This window comes from Salmo trutta, chromosome 33 (genome assembly GCF_901001165.1).
Source record: "Salmo trutta chromosome 33, fSalTru1.1, whole genome shotgun sequence".
Classification (NCBI taxonomy): Eukaryota; Metazoa; Chordata; class Actinopteri; order Salmoniformes; family Salmonidae; genus Salmo; species Salmo trutta.
The window spans coordinates 14,975,228-14,994,875 of NC_042989.1; the positions used below are offsets into that span (position 1 = coordinate 14,975,228).

Consider the following 19,648-nt stretch of genomic DNA (forward strand, 5'->3'; position numbering starts at 1 on the left):
TGCACACCATTGAAAATATCATTAGCAGGTATTTCATGTCAGAAATGAATGATTAACTGTTGTGAGTCTTGTACAAGCAGGGTCTAATTCAAAAAAGTGTGTCAGTGTGTCTCGTGCCCTGTCATTATCAGTCTGCGCTAAAGAGATCATTTACTTCATTACTGGGAGGAGATCAGATGAACTCATATTGAAAGTGTAATTTCCAAAAGGTCAGCCTTTTGAGAAAGCAGAAAACAAACGAGGGAGAACACAAAAGATAGAGAAGGTGGAGAGGTGGAAAGAGAGAGGAGTTGGTAGAGAGCGAAAGAGAAAGAGAAGATAGAGATGGAGGAGGCAGAAGACAAATGAGACCCACCATCTGGATGCTGTTGGATAAAAGTAAAGACTCAGAGCTAGAAATGGGTATATCATACATAGAGCTGTGGAGGTCACGAAATAGTCAGGCGGTGATTGTCTAGCAAATAACGGTCTCACGGTAATTGACCATTAATTAACAAACACATTTAGCATCTCCTAGCTTCCACACATAGTCTACAAGCCACTGATGCAGACCTTTGGAATGTCTACATTTCAAACAGTCTAATAAATCAATGTAATATAGCCTACACCTTCACAATAAATCCATTATTTACAGTTGAAGTCGGAAGTTTACATACACTTAGGTTGGGAGTCATTAAAACTTGTTTTTCAACCACTCCACAAATTTCTTGTTAACAAACTATAGTTTGGCAAGTCAGTTAGGACATCTACTTTGTGTATGACACAAGTCATTTTTCCAACAATTGTTTACAGACAGATTATTTCACTTATAATTCAATGTATCAAAATTCCAGTGGGTCAGAAGTTTACATACACTAAGCTGACTGTGCCTGTAAACAGCCTGGAAGATTCCAGAAAATTATGTCATGGCTTTAGAAGCTTCTGATATGCTGATTGACCAAATTTGAGTCAAAAAATGTAAAATGTGCATATCAATCCCAGAACAGCAGCAAAGGACCTTGTGAAGATGCTGGAGGAAAGAGGAACAAAAGTATCTATATCCACAGTAAAATGAGTCCTATAAATCGACATAACCTGAAAGGCCGCTCTGCAAGGAAGAAGCCACTGCTCCAAAACCGCCATAAAAAAGCCAGACTATGGTTTGCAACTGCACATGGGGACAAAGATCGTACTTTTTGGAGAAATTTCCTTTGATCTGATGAAACAGAAATAGAACTGTTTGGCCATAATGACCATCGTTATGTTTGGAGGAAAAGGGGGAGGCTTGCAAGCCGAAGAACACCATCCCAACCGTGAAGCATGGGGGTGGCAGCATCAAGTTGTGGGGGTGCATTGCTGCAGAAGGGACTGGTGCACTTCACGAAATAGATGGCATCATGAGGGAGGAAAATGTTGAGATGTTGCTTCAATATATCCACAAGACATCAGTCAGGAAGTTAAAGCTTGGTCATAAATGGGTCTTCCAAATGGACAATGACCCCAAGCATACTTCCAAAGTTGTGGCAAAATGGCTTAAGGACAACAAAGTTTAGGTATTGGAGTGGCCATCACAAAACTCTGACCTCCACCCATAGAAAATGTGTGGGAAGAACGGAAAAAGCGTGTGCAAGCAAGGAGGCCTACAAACATGACACAGTTACACCAGCTCTGTCAGCAGGAATGGGCCAAAATTCACCCAACTTAATGTGGGAAGCTTGTGGAAGGCTACCCGAAACGTTTGACCCAAGTTAAACAATTTAAAGGCAATGCTACCAAATACTAATTGAGTGAATGTAAACGTCTGTACCACTGGGAATGTGATGAAAGAAATAAAAGCTGAAATAAATCATTCTTTCCACTATTATTCTGACACGTCACATTCTTAAAATAAAGTGGTGATCTTAACTGACCTAAAACAGGGAATTTTTGCGAGGATTAAATGTCAGGAATTGTGAAAAACTGAGTTTAAATGTATTTGGCTAAGGTGTATGTAAAACTTCCGACTTCAACTGTATTTTGTGGGCATGCAATGTTTAAACTGTATCTCATTCCCTGTAAAACGGGGTTAAGCCACATGAATCTGATCACACCAACGAGATCTAGCATAGAAATTCACTGAGTGTCTGCCTTAATGTTCATATAACTCCACGGACTCCCTCTTACGCACTGGAACCCAGAAGATGTGACCACTTGGTTACGGCGACAACGTTCTGCCAAGTACACCCAAACCAGAGTGGCCACCGCAAAGCCCAAGGAGCCTGACGCTCTCTGGAAGTTGCTGTAGCGCTGCTTGGGATATGTAGCCTATATTGGCTATTGGTTGAGATGCAGGGCCGTTCTAGGTTGGTATGTTAGGGTGGGAAATTGGAAAGGTGAATTGGGCAGTTGGAGGTAATAATGTTATAGTTTATTAAGATGCATGAATACACCACACCAAAAGCTTGATTTTATGGCTGTTTTAAAATGAATTTCCTGCAATTCTACATAGTAATGATTTAATGTTCACTACTTGGTTAATTGATTTTATAGCATGTTTAATCTATGCAAATAAAATCTATGAATTGATAGTTCACCTCTCGGTTTTCTTTTATTCTGTAATAGGGTATATTGTAACCATGTGTTCAAGTTAATAAATTCAAAGTTTATTTATGATGTCGTGTAAGCTACACAATACAATGAAAATGCCTACTGGCAACTAAAGTTCTCCTCGCAAACAGTGCTAAGATATTAAACTATATGAATTAACATTAGGATATAGCGAACAAATATCTATACCACGTATTCCTATTAGGCTATACTGAAATGTTTTGTTTGTTCCTAAACTGGCCGAACGGCAAAATATCCTTCACTTCCACAAGTTGGTTCAACTTCTTTACCATCATTGCACAATCATGGCGCAGTCCTTTCAGCACCACGAAGGGCGCTCCAATGGCTTAAATTAACACTAATCAAGATCTATTTGCCTATGCCTAATAGTCTTACTCATTACTTAACATTATTACTCACAGAAGATCATCACTTCTCACAATAGTGCAGTTAGATAAAAGCTGAATCAATGTCTAAAGATCACACAATGATTCATTGGCATTTTACATAACAGGACCGAATATAATAGCAAAGCAGGCCTATAACGTTACTACTACATCAAAAACAACTCATTTCTAATGAGATTTTAGGATGGTTAGCTGAAGCCGAATACTCACAAAAAAGATTAAGCACCAAAACTCAGAGCGGGCAAGATATACAGTGCCTTCAGAAAGAATCTACACTGCTTGACTTTTTCCAAATTGTTTTGTTACAACCTGAATTTAAAATTTATATTTTTTCACTGGCCTACAGACAATACCCCATAATGTCAAAGTGGAATAATGATTTAACAAATTCATAAAAAATGAAAAGCTGAAATGTCTCGAGTCAATAAGTATCCAAATCCTTTGTTAGGGCAAGCTTAAAAAAGTTCAGGAGTAAAAATGTACTAATTACATTGAGTCAATCTGTGCAATAACAGTGTTTAACATGATTTTTGAATGACTACCTCATCTCTGTACCATGCACATACATAATTGTATGTAAGGATGTAGCCTGAGAGAATGGCTGCAGTTTTACGGGCTCCTAAACAATGGGCTATTCTGTGTGTTTTTTCATAATGTTTCTGCCACCGCTTCTTATGACCGTAAAGAGCCTCTGGACATAAGAACAGCGATTACTCGCCTCGGACATGATGAAGATTGTTTCTTTAACGAATCGGAGGCAAAAGATTTCCGGCTCCTCCTGGAACGGGCCCAAATCCCGGTTATTCGCATGAAAAAGAGATGCCGATACAGGGGGCACAGATCCGGGTGCTTAGTGAGAATTACTCGGCGAGTGGATAATCCACCTTTACCATCCGTCTTACTGGCGAACGTCCAATCACTGGAGAATAAACCGGATGAGCTCCGTTTGAGACTATCCTACCAACGGGACATTAAAAACTGTAATATCTTATGTTTCACTCAGTTGTGGCTAAACAAGGACATGGATAATATACAGTTGGCTGGGTTTTCCATGAATCGGCAAGACAGAACAGCAACCTCTGGTAAGACGATGGGTGGTATGCTGTGTCTATTTGTCAAAAACAGCTGGTGCGCGACCTCTAATATTAAGGAAGTCTTGAGGTTTTTCTCGCCTGATGTAGAGTGTGCGTGCGTGCGTGCACACAGAAAAAAATAAATGTTCCTTTTTCAGGACCCTGTCTTTCAAAAATAATTCACAAAAATTCAAATAACTTCACAGATCTTCATTGTAAAGGGTTTAAACACTGTTTCCGATGCTTGTTCAATGAACCATAAACAATTAATTTACATGCACCTGTGGAACGGTCGTGACACTAACAGCTTAAAGATGGTAGGCAATTAAGGTCACAGTTATGAAAACTTAGGACACTAAAGAAGCCTTTCTACTGACTCTGAAAAACACCAAAAGAAAGATGACCAGGTTCCCTGCTCATCTGCGTGAATGTGCCTTAGCCAGGCTGCAAAGGAGGCAAAGGAGATGTGGCCAGGGCAATAAATTGCAATGTCCGTACTGTGAGACGCCTAAGACAGCGCTACAGGGAGACAGGACAGACAGCTGATTGGTCTGCCACTGCAAGGACACGTGTAACACCTGCACAGGATCGGTACATCCAAACATCACACCTGCAGGAGAGGTACAGAATGGCAACAACAACTGCCCGAGTTACACCAGGAATGCACAATCCCTCCATCAGTGCTCAGACTGTCCGCAATAGGCTGAGAGAGGCTGGACTGAGGGCTTGTAGGCCTGTTGTAAGGCAGGTCCTCACCAGACATCACAGGCAACAACGTCGCCTATGGGCACAAACCCACCGTCGCTGGACCAGACAGGACTGGTAAAAAGTGCTCTTCACTGACGAGTCGCCGTTGTCTCACCAGGGGTGATGGTCGGATTCGCGTTTATTGTCGAAGGAATGAGCGTTACACCGAGGCCTGTACTCTGGAGCGGGATCGATTTGGAGGTGGAGGGTCCGTCATGGTCTGGGGCGGTGTGTCACAGCATCATCAGACTGAGCTTGTTGTCATTGCAGGCAATCTCAACGCTATGCGTTACAGGGAAGACAACACCTCCCTCATGTGGTACCCTTCCTGCAGGCTCATCCTGACATGACCCTCCAGCATGACAATGCCACCAGCCATACTGCTCGTTCTGTGCGTGATTTCCTCCGAAACAGGAATGTCAGTGTTCTGCTATGGCCAGAGAAGAGCCCAGATCTCAATCCCATTGAGCACGTCTGGGACCTGTTGGATCGGAGGGTGGGGGGGAATGGCCCTACCATTCCCCCCCAGAAATGTCCGGGAACTTGCAGGTGCCTTGGTGGAAGAGTGGGGTAATATCTCACAGCAAGAACTGGCAAATCTGGTGCAGTCCATGAGGAGGAGATGCACTGCAGTACTTAATTCAGCTGGTGGCCACCCCAGATACTGACCGTTACTTTTAATTTTGACCCCCCTTTGTTCAGGGACACATTATCCCATTTCTGTTAGTCACATGTCTGTGGAACTTGTTCAGTTTATGTCTCAGTTGCTGAATATTGTTATGTTCATACAAATATTTACACATAAAATAAACGTAGTTGACCGTGAGAGGACGTTTCTTTTTTTGCTGAGGTGTGTGTGTGTGTGTGTGTGTGTGTGTGTGTGTGTGTGTGTGTGTGTATGTATGTATGTATGTATATAAAACAAATCCGTTTTACTTCATTTTACCAGCATTTGACATGTGCAAACAGAAAAAGAAAAAACAACTTTAGACCACATTTACTCCACACACAGAGAAGCGTACAAAGCTCTCCATTTGGCAAATCTGACCATAATTCTGTCCTCCTGATGGCTGCTTATAAGCAAAAACTCAAGTAGGAAGTACCAGTGACTCGATCAATACGGAAGTGGTCTGATGGTGTGGATGCAAAGCTACAGGACTGTTTTTCTGCCACAGACTGCAATATGTTCCGGGATTCATCCGATGGCATTGAGGAGTATACCACATCGGTCACCGGCTTCATCAATAACTGCATTGACAATGTCATCCCCACAGTGACCGTACGTACATATCCCAACCAGAAGCCATGGATTACAGGCAACATCCACACTGAGCTAAAGGTTAGAGCATCCGCTTTCAAGGAGTGGGACACTAATCGGGACGCTGATAAGAAATCCCACTATGCCCTCCCACGAACCATCAAACAGGCAAAGCGTCAATACAGGACTAACATTGAATCCTACTACACCGGCTCTGACGCTTGTCGGATGTGGCATGGCTTACAAACTATTACGGATTACAAACAGAAACCCAGCCGCAAGTTGCTCAGTGATGCAAGCCTACCAGATGAGTTAAATGCTTTCTATGCTCTCTTCAAGGCATGCAACACTGAATTATGCATGAGAGCACCAGCTGTTCATGCTCTCCGTAGCCGATGTGATTAACACATTTAAACAGGTCAACATTCACAAGGCCGCAGGCCCAGACAGATTACCAAGATGCGAACTCGGTGCATGCGCTGATCAATTTTCAACCTATACCTAATCGAGTATGTAATACCTAGATGTTTCAAGCAGACCACCATAGTTCCTGTGCCCAAGAACGCAAAGGTAACCTGCCCTGTAGCAATGAAGTGATTTGAAAAGCTGGTCATGGCTCACAAACACCATAAACCCTAGACCCACTACAATTCGCATACCGACCCAACAGATGATGCAATCTCTATTGCACTACATACTTCGTTTTCCCACCTGGACAAAATAAATACCTACGTGAGAATGCTGTTAATTGACTACAGCTCAGCGTCCAACACCATAATGTGCTCAAAGCTCATCACTAAGCTAAGGACCCTGGGACTCTGCAACTGGATCCTGGACCACCCCCAGGTGGTAAGGGTAGGCAACAACACATCCGACACACATCCTCAACACGAGGCCCCTCGGGTGCATGCTTAGTCCCCTCCTGTACTCCCTGTTCACGCATGACTGCGTGGCCAAGCACGACTCCAACACCATCAAAGTTTTCTGACGACAACAGTGGTAGGTCTGATCACTGACAATGATGAGACAGACTACAAGGAGGTCAGTGACCTGGTCGAGTGGTACCAGGACAACAACCTCTCCCTCAACATAAGCAAGACAAAATAGCTGATTGCGGATTACAGGAAAGGGGGGGGCCAAGCACACCCCCATTCACATCAACGGGGCTGTAGTGGAGCGGATAGAGGGCTTCAAGTTCCATGGCATCCACATCACTAACAAACTATCATGGTCCAAACACACCAAGTCGGTCATGAAAAAGGAACCACAACACCCATTCCCCCTCAGGAGACTGAAAAGATTTGGCATGGGTCCCAGATCTTCAAAAAGTTCTACAGCTGCACCATCGAGAGCATTCTGACTGGTTGCATCACTGCCTGGTATGGCAACAGCTTGGCGTCCGACCGCAAGGCTCTACAGAGAAATAGTGCGTAAGGCCCAATACATCACTGGGGCCAAGCTTCTTGCCATTCAGGACCTCTATACCAGGTGGTGTCAGAGGTCAGACTCTAGCCACCCTAGTCATAAACCATTCTCTCTGCTACCACACGGCAAGCCGTATTGGAGAGCCAAATCTAGGTCCAAAAGGCTCCTTAACAGCTTCTACCCCCAAGCCATAAGACTGCTAAACAGTTTATCAAATGGCTACCTGGACTATTTGCATTGACCCCCTTTTTTTATGCGGCTCGCTGTTTATTTACTATGCATAGTCCCTTCAACCCTACCTACTGTACATGTACATATTTCCTCAACTAACCTGTACCCGCGCAGATTGACTTGGTACCGGCAACCCCTGTATACAGCCTCGTTATGTTATTGTATAACTTTTTGTATTTTTCTTAATCTTTTGATAATATTTTCTTACTTTGTAAAAATTCTGAATTGGTTAAGGTCTTGTAAGTAAGCATTTCATGCTAAGGTCTACCTGTTGTATTCAGCACATGACATACAACTCAGGGAGGTTTTACAATCCCTCGCAAATAAGAGCACTAATTGGTAGATCAAAAACAAAAAGCAGACAATGAATATCCCTTTGAGCATGGTGAAATGAACACTTTGGATGGTGTATCAGTACACCCACTCACTTCAAATATACAGACATCCTTCCTAACTAAGTTGCCAAAGAGGAAGGAAACTGCTCAGGGACAACACCATGAGGCAATTGTGACTTTAAAACAGTTAGAGTTTAATGGCTGTGGTAGGATTAAACTGAGGATGTAACAACGTTGTAGTTACCCCACAATATTAACCTAAATCATAGTGCAAAGAAGGAAGCCTGTACAGAATAAAAGTATTCCAAAACAAGCATCCTATTTGCAATAAAGCACTAAAGTAAAACTGTAAAAAATAAAAATAAAAAAAGCATTGTGTTTGGGGCAAATCCAACACAACAAAAACATCACTGAGTACCACTCATATATTCAAGCATGGTGGTTGCTCCATCAGGTTATGGGCATGCTTGTCATCGGCAAGGACTAAGGAGTTTTTCAGGATAAACAGAAACTGAATAGAACTAAGTGCAGTAAAAATCCTAGAGGAAAACCTGGTTCAGTCTGATTTCCAACAGACACTGGGAGACAAATTCACCTTTCAGCAGGACAATATCCTAAAACACAAAGCCAAATATACACTGGAGTTGCTTACCAAGACGACACTGAATGTGGCCTATTTACAGTTGACTTAAATTGGCTAGAAAATCTATGCCAAAACTTGAAAATGGCTGTCTAGCAATGATCAACAACCAACTTGACAGAGCTTGAATAATGTTTTTAAATAATTTCCAAATATTGTACAATCCAGTTGTGCAAAGCTCTTAGAGACTTACCCAGAAAGAGTCACAACATAATTGACTCAGGGGGTGTGAATACTTAGAAATATATCATTTTCAATAAATTTGTCAATTTATTGGGACATGTTTTCACTTTGTCATTATGGGGTATTGTGTGTAGATGGATGAGAAGAAATCAATTTTGAATTTAGGCTGTAACACAACAAAATGTGGACTAAGTCAAGGGGTATGAATATTTTCTGAAGGCACTGTATATTGTCGCTGTCAGATTAAAACGTTGTCACTCAAAATGCGATTTAAAATGTTTGGGTTTTACAAGAATTTATACTATTGGTTCCCTTTTATGTCTGCAACTGTTTCACGACCCTTTGACCAATGAAATGTATAAAAAAAATAGCTTGTCATCAAAACTATTAAGTCCATTGGCTCTCAAAGTTGTCAGTCAAACCCCGTATCTCCATCACGGCTCTTGAAGCGCACGTCTTCACTCCAAAGGAGATTTTTGTTGGTGGGTTCTTAGCCAAACGCGATCAGAGGTAAATTGCACTTTAATTACCTTCTGCCTTTGTAATATTATATATTTCATGGAGTAGGATAAGTATTTCTCAGATATACTTGTGCTGTTTAAATTGTTTGAGGGTGAGTGCAAATGAAATGGCTAGGCAGCTAACTAGCTAGCTAGCCCGTTTGCTTTGGCCAACCCAGAATCTAACAATCTTTAATCTCCTGTTTTCAGCTCCCCATATTATCTCTGCTTGTTGGCCAAGTTAACTAGACACCTTGTCATTGGCATAATAAGTCAACTGATGGAGAATGGGGCAAGAAAATACCTTTCAAAGTGGAAAGGGGAGGTTCAGAAGAGAATGTGGATGAAGGTAAATACTACCTTGGCAAGAAGATGATTAACCTGTTATGGCTAGGGGGCAGTATTTTCACGGCCGGATAAAAAACGTACCCGATTTAATCTGATTATTACTCCTGCCCAGAAACTAGAATATGCATACAAGTATTAGCTTTGGATAGAAAACACTCCAAAGTTTCTAAAACTGTTTGAATGGTGTCTGTGAGTATAACAGAACTCATTTGGCAGGCCAAAACCTGAGAAGATTCTGTACAGGAAGTACCCTGTCTGACCATTTCTTGCCCTTCTTGATTATCTCTATCCATTACAGAGGATCTCTGCTGTTACGTGACACTTCCTACGGCTCCCATGGGATCTCAGAAGGCGGCAAAAAGCTGAATTGTGGCTTTGCAGGCTCTGGCTGAAAAACATTAGCGCGTTTGGATAGTGGCCAGTAACAGTACTATGAGACTCAGGCTCGTGCACGAGAGGATAGCATGCTTTTATTTTCTCTCTTTGTACGTTTACACGCTTTCCCGGTCGGAATATTATCGCTTTTTTACGAGAAAAATGGCATAAAAATTGATTTTAAACAGCGGTTGACATGCTTCGAAGTACGGTAATGAAATATTTAGAAATCTTTTGTCACGAAATGCGCCATGCTCGTGACCCTTATTTACACTTCGGATAGTGTCTTGAACGCACGAACAAAACGCCGCTGTTGGAACATAACTATGGATTATTTTGGACCAAACCAACATTTGTTATTGAAGTAGAAGTCCTGGGAGTGCATTCTGACGAAGAACACCAAAGGTAATCAAACTTTTCTAATAGTAAATCGGAGTTTGGTGAAGGCTAAACTTGCTGGGTGTCTAAATAGCTAGCCCTGTGATGCCGGGCTATCTACTGAGAATATTGCAAAATGTGCTTTCACCGAAAAGCTATTTTAAAATCGGACATATCGAGCGCATAGAGGAGATCTGTATCTATAATTCTTAAAATAATTATGTTTTTTGTGAACGTTTATTGTGAGTAATTTAGTAAATTCACTGGAGGTTTGCGGGGGGGTATGCTAGTTCTGAACGTCACATGCTAATGTAAAAAAGCTGGTTTTTTATATAAATATGAACTTGATTGAACAAAACATGCATGCATTGTATAACATAATGTCCTAGGGTTGTCATCTGATGAAGATCATCCAAGGTTAGTGCTGCATTTAGCTGTGGTTTTGTTTTTTGTGACATTATATGCTAGCTTGAAAAATGGGTGTCTGATTATTTCTGGCTGGGTACTCTGCTGACATAATCTAATGTTTTGCTTTCGCTGTAAAGCCTTTTTGAAATCGGACAGTGTGGTTAGATTAACGAGAGTCTTGTCTTTAAAATGCTGTAAAATAGTCATATGTTTGAAAAATTTAAGTTTTCGGATTTTAGAGGAGTTTGTATTTCGCGCCACGCCCATCATTGGATATTGGAGCAGGTGTTCCGCTAGCGGAACATCTAGATGTAAGAGGTTAAGTTGACTATGGCATTTGATATATGCACTGTTTGATTATTCCTTACATAATTCTGACCTAAATACTAACTTTGATGTTTAATTCCATTATAAAATGTGTCTGACTTGCATACTAATAACAACATAATTGATAGTGACATTTCCATATCCTCCTTGATGAAAAATGTATCACACTTCATCCCATCATCCCATGTAGTTGAAATGATAGTGAAATAAATGTTTATTCATGCTATTGAAATGATTCCAATGCCTCGAGTACTGTTTAGGTTTTAATGAAAGCACATTGATAGATATTTGAATAAGACCGTAATTGAAAGTGTACAGCCTACCTGTGCTGGAGGACATCTGCAAGATGGTGCTGGCAGGCTTAAATAATAAAGGAATGTGAAATCAATTGCAATAAGTTGTTCTTTTTGTTTGCTGTCACAATTGACCATATGGTGGTGTAACTTGTACTTAAGTAGTCTTCTAACCGGATACCTTTTTACTCTTACTTGAGTAGTTTCTTAAGAGGGATGCTTTTGAGTAAATTACAAATCTAAGTAACAGTACTTTTTTAAGTAACAAGTACATATGTTTAGTACTCTAGCCAGTGGCGGTTCTAGACCATTTCAACTGGGGGGGGGGGCAAGCTGGGGCCAGTTGTACTGTTAGAGGGGCCAGTTACATTAGACGTTATTGTTGTCATATCGTTTTCTTCACTGCATTGCAAGCATTAGCAGGCAAAAGACCATGTTCATAATCATCATCGTTGCCACTGTTTAATAACGGATGTAAAAAAGAAGGACAGCAGAAATTTGTTATGTAAAAATTATTTCATACTCCACATTTAGGGGGGCCACAAGGGGGTCCAAAATTGTTGTCACAGGGGCACTGCCCCCCCCCCAGAACCGCCCCTGAATCTGCCACCCTCTGGTATAGGCAGAGATTGCAATTGGAGGATGCATTATATGCATATTCTATAAATGATATAGAATTCTATTATATAGAATGATATATTGAATAGGCTACATCTGTCGGTACAAACTTTGATTGAGGAAATGATGACACTTTATTTAATCATTTTGTTGATGCTCCCTCACGTAAAAAGTAGCACTACACCACTGATGATGTCTGGTCTTGGTGGACTACTTGGAGCAGGCAGTCACAATACAAAATGCCTAGGCATGTCTTAATGATAAATGGCCAGTGTGGAGGGAAGGACAACCATGGGTGTACCTACTTTCTTACCTACCTGTTTAGTTCAATGAGGAAATGGTTCACATAATGCAGCTTTAACATAATACACTGATAATAACTTGCATTCCTAAGATAGCATCTGGTGAACATCATGACCGTGAAAATTGTGTGAAAGTTGCGCCCTAACCAGACTGACAGTTGTTCATGATAAACGTCTCATAGAAGGACACCATGGAGGGTAATCCAGTTGTTGACTTGGGCAGGAGCTCACCGGAGCTGAGTACGGCACCTCAAATGTTCTACTGCTTGTGCTCCTGTTACTCTTATAACATAACATATTAGCTGAAAGGTTTTGTGGCGCTCCTGCACCTAAACAGTACTGGCACCCAAAATAAGTACAGGCACCTATTTCAGTCTAAGTCAAGCGCTGGGGCAATCGATCAAATTATGAACGAATAAGATCTAGGACAGGAACAGGACACATCCACATTAAGACAGGTGTGCATTCTCAAACACACGTGTGTGAACATGTTCTCAGACAAACACTTTGTGGTACATTCCGATTCACATCTCCATAGGAACACACATCAAGACGTGTGTGGGCTGAGGCTTCATGCCACCCGATCAGCAGACAGCAGTGCATGTAGCTACATCATCCCACAGTAGATCAAACTGGCCCAGTCTCTCCACACACAGTAGAAAAATCAACATGGCTATGTCTCAAATGGCACACTATTCCCTTTATAGCGCACTACTTTTGACCAGGGTGAATAGGGCAATTTGGGATGCATACTATGTTACCTCAGAGCCATAGATATACAGAGTTCAACACATGACCCTCCACGATGTTGGCAGCACCATGTCACCCAGTAGAATAACTATAACATGCACACAGTGAATGAGAGAGCACTCACATGCCAGTGTTCTTGATGATGCGTCCTGTGTCCATCTTCTGTCCAATGCCGTGGACCACAAAGACGACGTGTGTGGTCTGGGGGGGCTTGTCCTCCAAGGAGGCCTCCTCCACATAGCCCCGGTGGAGCCGTGTACCACTGCTGGAGGCTACAGAGGGGACAGGGGATGGAGAGAGGGTGAACAGGCGGTGGAGAGAGGGACAGTGTCAGGAAAATATCAACATACTGGGTGGCTGCACATTGCATTTGTTGGGTAAACAATGTTATGCTCATCAGCGTTTGTTCACTTGTGTTCAACATTAGTAAAGTCTTGATTCATGATTAAGGCTTGATAGACTCAAACCGTGAAATTACATTTCACAGAGGCCACAATGAAATGACCACACAACATGCATACAGTTATGGTGATGAACATCCTAGGCCATCCTGTATCTGAAAGTAGCAATAAGGTGACTGAGTTTACAGGGGCAGTAGGATACTGGAAGCTTCCCGCTGTGTCTGGGGCTCAGGCTGCATGTGTGGCTGGCTTCCTGTGCTAACACTGTTCTACACCAGGGTTCTCAAACTATTTGGGGTCGGGACTCCCTTTTCTGATAGTAAATTCATCAGGGAACCCCTCATAATCAGAACACAACTCGAGTGAGATAAAAAAAAATAGCATACAAGAAGTTTTACTATGACATCGGCAGTGCATGGCTGGACAAACCAAGTCTCGGCCCTGGGAACGAACAATTGAAAAGGCCCACATTTTGTCATGGGGCAGAGATTTGTTGTTGTTGCGGCTTTAAAGCTAATATCCTGCAATTCTACACATTTTGCCACAAGGCAAAGAGAAAACATTGCAGTTTTAAAGCTTAAAATTGTAGTGTCTTTATGAAGAAAATAAATATACATTTTTTGTTCATTAAAATCACACCAAATTGATCAGAAAGAGTGTAGACATTGTTAATGTTGTAAATGACTATTGTAGCTGGAAACAGCTAATTTATTTATGTAATATCTACATAGTCGTACAAAGGCCCATTACCAGCAACCATCACTCCTGTGTTCCAATGGCATGTTGTGTTAGCTAATCCAAGTTCATAATTTTAAAAGGCTAATTGATCATTAGAAAACCCTTTTGCAATTATGTTAGCATAGCTGAAAACCATTGTTCCGATTAAAGAAGCAATAAAACTGGCCTTTAGACTAGTTGAGTATCTGGAGCATCAGCATTTGTGGGTTCGATTACAGGCTCAAAATGGCCAGAAACAAAGAACTTTCTTCTGAAACTCGTCAGTCTATTCTTGTTCTGAGAAATTAAGGCTATTCCATGCGAGAAATTGCCAAGAAACTGAAGAGCTCGTACAATGCTGTGTACTACTCCCTTCACAGAAAAAAGCAAACTGGCTCTAACCAGAATAGAAAGAGTGGGAGGCCCCGGTGCACAACTGAGCAAGAGGACAAGTACATTAGTGTCTATTTTGAGAAATTTCCTCCTACAACAGGACAATGACCCAAAGCACAGCTCCAAACTATGCAATAACTATTTAGGGAAGAAGCAGTCTGCTGGTATTCTGTCTATAATGGAGTGGCCAGCAGTCACCGGATCTCAACCCTATTGAGCTGTTGTGAGAGCAGCTTGACTGTATGGTACGTAAGAAGGGCCCATCAAGCCAATCCAACTTGCGGGAGGTGCTTCACATTTTTTACATTTAGCAGACGCTCTTATCCAGAGCGACTTACAGTAGTGAATGCATACATTTCAATTCATTTCATACATTATTAAATTTTTTTCCCCGTACTGGAAGCATGGGGTGAAATCTCTTCAGATTACTTTGACAACTAGAATGCCAAAGGTCTGCAAGGCTGTAACTGCTGCAAATGGAGGATTCTTTGACGAAAGCAAAATTTGAAGGACACAATGACTTTTTCAATTAAAAAACATCATTTATAACCTTGTCAACATCTTGACTATGTTTACGATTAACTTTGCAACTCATTTCATGGAAAACAAGGACATTTCTAAGTGACCCCAAACAGTAGTGTGTGTGTGTGTGTGTGTGTGTGTGTGTGTGTGTGTGTGTGTATGTATGTATGTATGTATGTATGTATGTATGTATGTATGTATGTATGTATGTATGTATGTATGTATGTATGTATGTATGTATGTATATATATATAATGTGTAATTAATATATATATATCTATCTATCTATCGGTCAAAAGTTTTAGAATGCCTACATTTTTCCAGTTTTTTTTGAAATTCACACAGTTTAATGTACTTTAAAATTAAAGCATAGAACAAATAAACAATTGGAGACAAAACATAAATGGAATTGTTCTGTTTAACAAAATGTAAATCTACTTTTGACTCAAAGTAGCCACCTTTTGCAGGCATAACAGCCAAACACACTCATAGCATTCTTTTTACAATGGAAATCAAATATTGTTTAGAAAGTTCTTCCCAACACTGTTGAAGATGTTACCACAAAACGTGTGCCCTTGTAGGTTGCTTTGCTTTCACCCTTCCGCCCAGTGCATCCCAAACCAGCTCGATGGGGTTTAAGTCTGGAGACTGTGCTGGCCATTCCATGATTTGAAGCCTACCGTCTTGTTATTTTCATCTTAGGTAGTTCTGACATACCTCCAGGCTATGTTTTGGGTTATTTCTTGCAGTAGGATGAACCCCTGACCAACTTGGCGTACACCAGAGGGTATTGCATGGCGCTGCAAAATTCTGTGGAAGCCGTTTTGGTTCATGGTGCCACTTACTCTGTTCAAGTCGCCGACTCTGGGTCCAGCAAAAGACCATCACGCTTCCTCCTCCATGTTTGACAGTTGGTTTAACACACTGAGGAACCCTCCTTTCGCCTACTCAACGGCGTACAAAAACCCTCCGTGATGAACTGAAGATTTCAAATTCCAGTCTTCAGTAGTCCCCTGGTGGTGCTTCATGGCCCAGTCAAGCCTCTTTTTCTTATTTTGCCATCTTAGCAATGGCTTTCTTACTGCCACTCGACCTGTCAAACCTGCAGCTTGAAGTCTTCTCTTCACAGTTGTAACTTCGACCAGTGTTAAGCAGTGCTTGAAGCGGTTGTCCTGTGAGCCACCTATCACGCAAGCTGTTGACTCTCAGAAACTTGTCTTCTGATTCTGTTGTGGTTTTGGGTCTGCCAGACCTCTTCCGGTCAGAGTTTCCTCCAGTTTTCAAGTGCCTTTTGATGGTCTAGGAAATTGTGCTCAATGACACCTTGGCTTCTTTGCAATTTATCTAAAGGAAAGACCCACACTTTTAAGGGTTATAATTATCTGTCTGTCTTCCTTCCTTACTTCCTTTTTTATGATAGCAATATACTGCTTCCTGCAGTACAATACTGTCAAAATAATGCTTAAGAGGGAGTATTAACAGTCTGTTCCAACACTGATTTTATACAGACAGAGGGTTTTGTAAGTAATGAACATAAATTGGGACACCTGCAGGAATTGTTAGCATCAACTTTCAAGGCTTAATTTAATTCATTGCTGCAGAACAGCTGTAAGTTGTTAACCCATTGCTTGTTCCCTGAAAAAGGCTTTTATTTACTCTGAATTGTACATAATTTTTCAGTTTTTGGTAACTGAAACTTTTTTTACCCCTTGCAGTTTACCGCTTACCTTTGTACCATTTCAGGTTATTCACTGGACTTGAATTGCTTAAAGTTCTATAAAAACTGGAACAATGGGGGTGTCCTAAAACTTTTGACCGATTGTGTATATAAATAGGGGGAATAGGGAAAGTATTGAGTTGTACCCTGGCAGGGTACTGTGGATACCAATATCCGTTAGCCTCCCAGGCCCATGTTGCCCAGGGTTAAAAACATACATTGTAGAATAATATTTTATTATATTACACCCTCTAAACATTTTCCACGGATCCCTTGTCCCTTTCATTTTTGATCTGGCCGCGGACCCCTACAGTACCCTCAGGGGTCCGCTGACCCAACTTTGAGAACACCTGCTCTACACAATAGGCAAATAGGATTAGCTGCTTGCTGGCTGGCCGGCACAGCCTTAAGGAGATTTCCAGCGGTAGTGGGTTTGTGTGTCAGAGGAGATTGAGAACTCATGCCAGATCCACCTCTTCATCTTCACTTGACTTGATATTGGGGTGGGGAAGGGGAGGAAGGGTTCAACAGAAGAGTGGGCAGTCAGTGACCTCTAACCTTTGGAGAAGCCCAGTTTCTGGGTGACAGTGCGGGCGATCTTGGAGGTGGTGGCATCGCTGTAGAGGTAGACCTCGTCCACACTGTGCCAGTCCACGTGGGTCCGACTCAATTTCAAACTGTGGACAGCTGCAGAGGAAGAAGAGGGATGGAGAAGTAGGAAAGGGAGGAAGGGGAAAAATGGAGGGATGGAAAAATTAGAAAGCAAGGAAAGGGGGGAATGAGATGTGAGAGCAAGCAGAAAAATGACAAGAGGAACAATGAACAAATGCAGGGGCAAAGACAGAAAATACACTCATCAAAATTGTGATTACAAATTCCTCATGTTACAACTCAACAAGGAGAAAGTTTGGTGTAGTCTAGTGCTCGATCAAATACAGACAAGGGCATTGATCTGCAGAGGGTCACTAGAGAACCAGAAAAACACATATTGAAGAAGCACAAAGGTTCACAAAGTCTGCATATTTCAACTGTTGCCCGCCCATTGATTGCTTGGATGTCATTGAATGTGTACAGTAGATTATGTGAAATAATATTGTACCACACAATTCCCAATTAGGTCTCTATGGTAAGCTCAATCACCAATGTGGATGGGCTACACTCAGGTTGTGCAGATCATACAGAGGACTAGATTAGACTTCAGCCTCATAATCTTAGCGGGCAACAGCAACAGGGCAAGTAAGAGTGAAAACATGAACGATAAATGAAAACTGGTTGACTGGGTTGAGCCAGTCACATTGAGGTTTGATTGCCACTTCAGATTCACTGTATGGTACAGTACGTGAAGAGGTGTCCGGGAACTTTGGTATTGGTCCAGACCGAACCCTGGGGTGGATAGAGACAATCAGGAGGGATTAAAAGGACAGTGTTAAAATGTCCAGGACAAAAGGATTCCTAGAAGAGGTGGACATTAAAGACGTCCTCCAGCGATTGTTTTTACTTGTACTGTTGAAAAGTGATGTCCCAAGTACAAATACAGTAAAGTATACACACTAAAGGGTTAAACAAATATCAAAAGTTTGGACACCTACTCATTCAAGGGTTTTTCTTTTTACTATTTCCTACATTGTAGAATAATACAATGTAGCGGCAGGTAGCCTAGTGGTTAGAGCGTTGGACTGGTAACCGAAAGGTTGCAAGATCGATTCCCTAAGCTGACAAGGTAAAAATCTGTTGTTCTGCCCCTGAACAAGGCAGTTAACCCACTGTTCCTAGGCCGCCATTGAAAATAAGATGTATTTTTAACTGACTTGCCTAGTTAAATAAAAGGTTTAAAAAAAAAAGACATCAAAAATATGAAATAACAAATCAGGTAGTAACCAAAAAAGTGTTAAACAAATCAAAGTAGTCACCCTTTGCCTTGATGACAGCTTTGCACATTCTTGACATTCTCTCAACCAGCTTCATGAGGTAGTCATCTGGAATGCATTTAAAATAAAAAGGAGTACCTAGTTAAATGTGTTTGAGCCAATCAGTTGTGTTGTGACAAGGTAGGGGTGGTATACAGAAGATAGCCCTATTTGGTAAAAGACCAAGTCCATATTATGGCAAGAACAGCTCAAATAAGCAAAGAGAAACGGCAATCCATCATTACTTTAAGACATGAAGGTCAGTCAATCTGGAACATTAAGAACTTTGAAAGTGCAGTTCCAAAAACCATCAAGTGCTATGATGAAACTGGCTCTCAGGAGGACCGCCACAGGAAAGAAAGACCCAGAGTTACCTCTGCTGCAAAGGATAAGTTCATTAGAGTTAACTGCACCTCAGATTTCAGCCCAAATAAATGTGTCTGCTACTTAAACTCTGAAGTATCTCAACATCAACTGTTCAGAGGAGACTGTGTGACTCAAGCCTTCATGGTCGAATTACTGCAAAGAAACTACTACTAAAGGACACCAATAAGAAGAAGAGACTTGCTTGGGCCAAGAAACTCAAGCAATGGACATTAGACCGGTGGAAATTTGTCCTTTGGTCTGATGAGTCCAAATTTTAGATTTTTGGTTCCAACCGCCGTGTCTTTGTGAAACGCAAAGCAGGTGAACGGATGATCTCCACATGTGTGGTTCCCACCGTGAAGCAAGGAGGTGGTGTGATGGTGCTTTGCTGGTGACACTGTCAGTGATTTATTTACAATTTAAAAGCACACTTAACCAGCATGGCTACCACAGCATTCTGCA

The 19,648-nt window shown here is 41.6% G+C and overlaps 1 protein-coding gene across 2 annotated transcripts in view; it reads right to left on the reverse strand.

The window, feature by feature from the left end:
- Positions 1 to 19,648, reverse strand: part of ddhd1a (DDHD domain containing 1a) — a 41,480-nt gene that overhangs the window by 8,555 nt on the left and 13,277 nt on the right. For both annotated transcript variants that reach the window (XM_029729892.1, XM_029729891.1), the window contains 2 exons: positions 17,472 to 17,600; positions 13,288 to 13,435 (listed from right to left, as the gene is read on the reverse strand). In XM_029729892.1, coding sequence (XP_029585752.1) covers positions 13,288 to 13,435; positions 17,472 to 17,600 — 277 coding nt within the window. The remainder of the gene's footprint in view (positions 1 to 13,287; positions 13,436 to 17,471; positions 17,601 to 19,648) is intronic.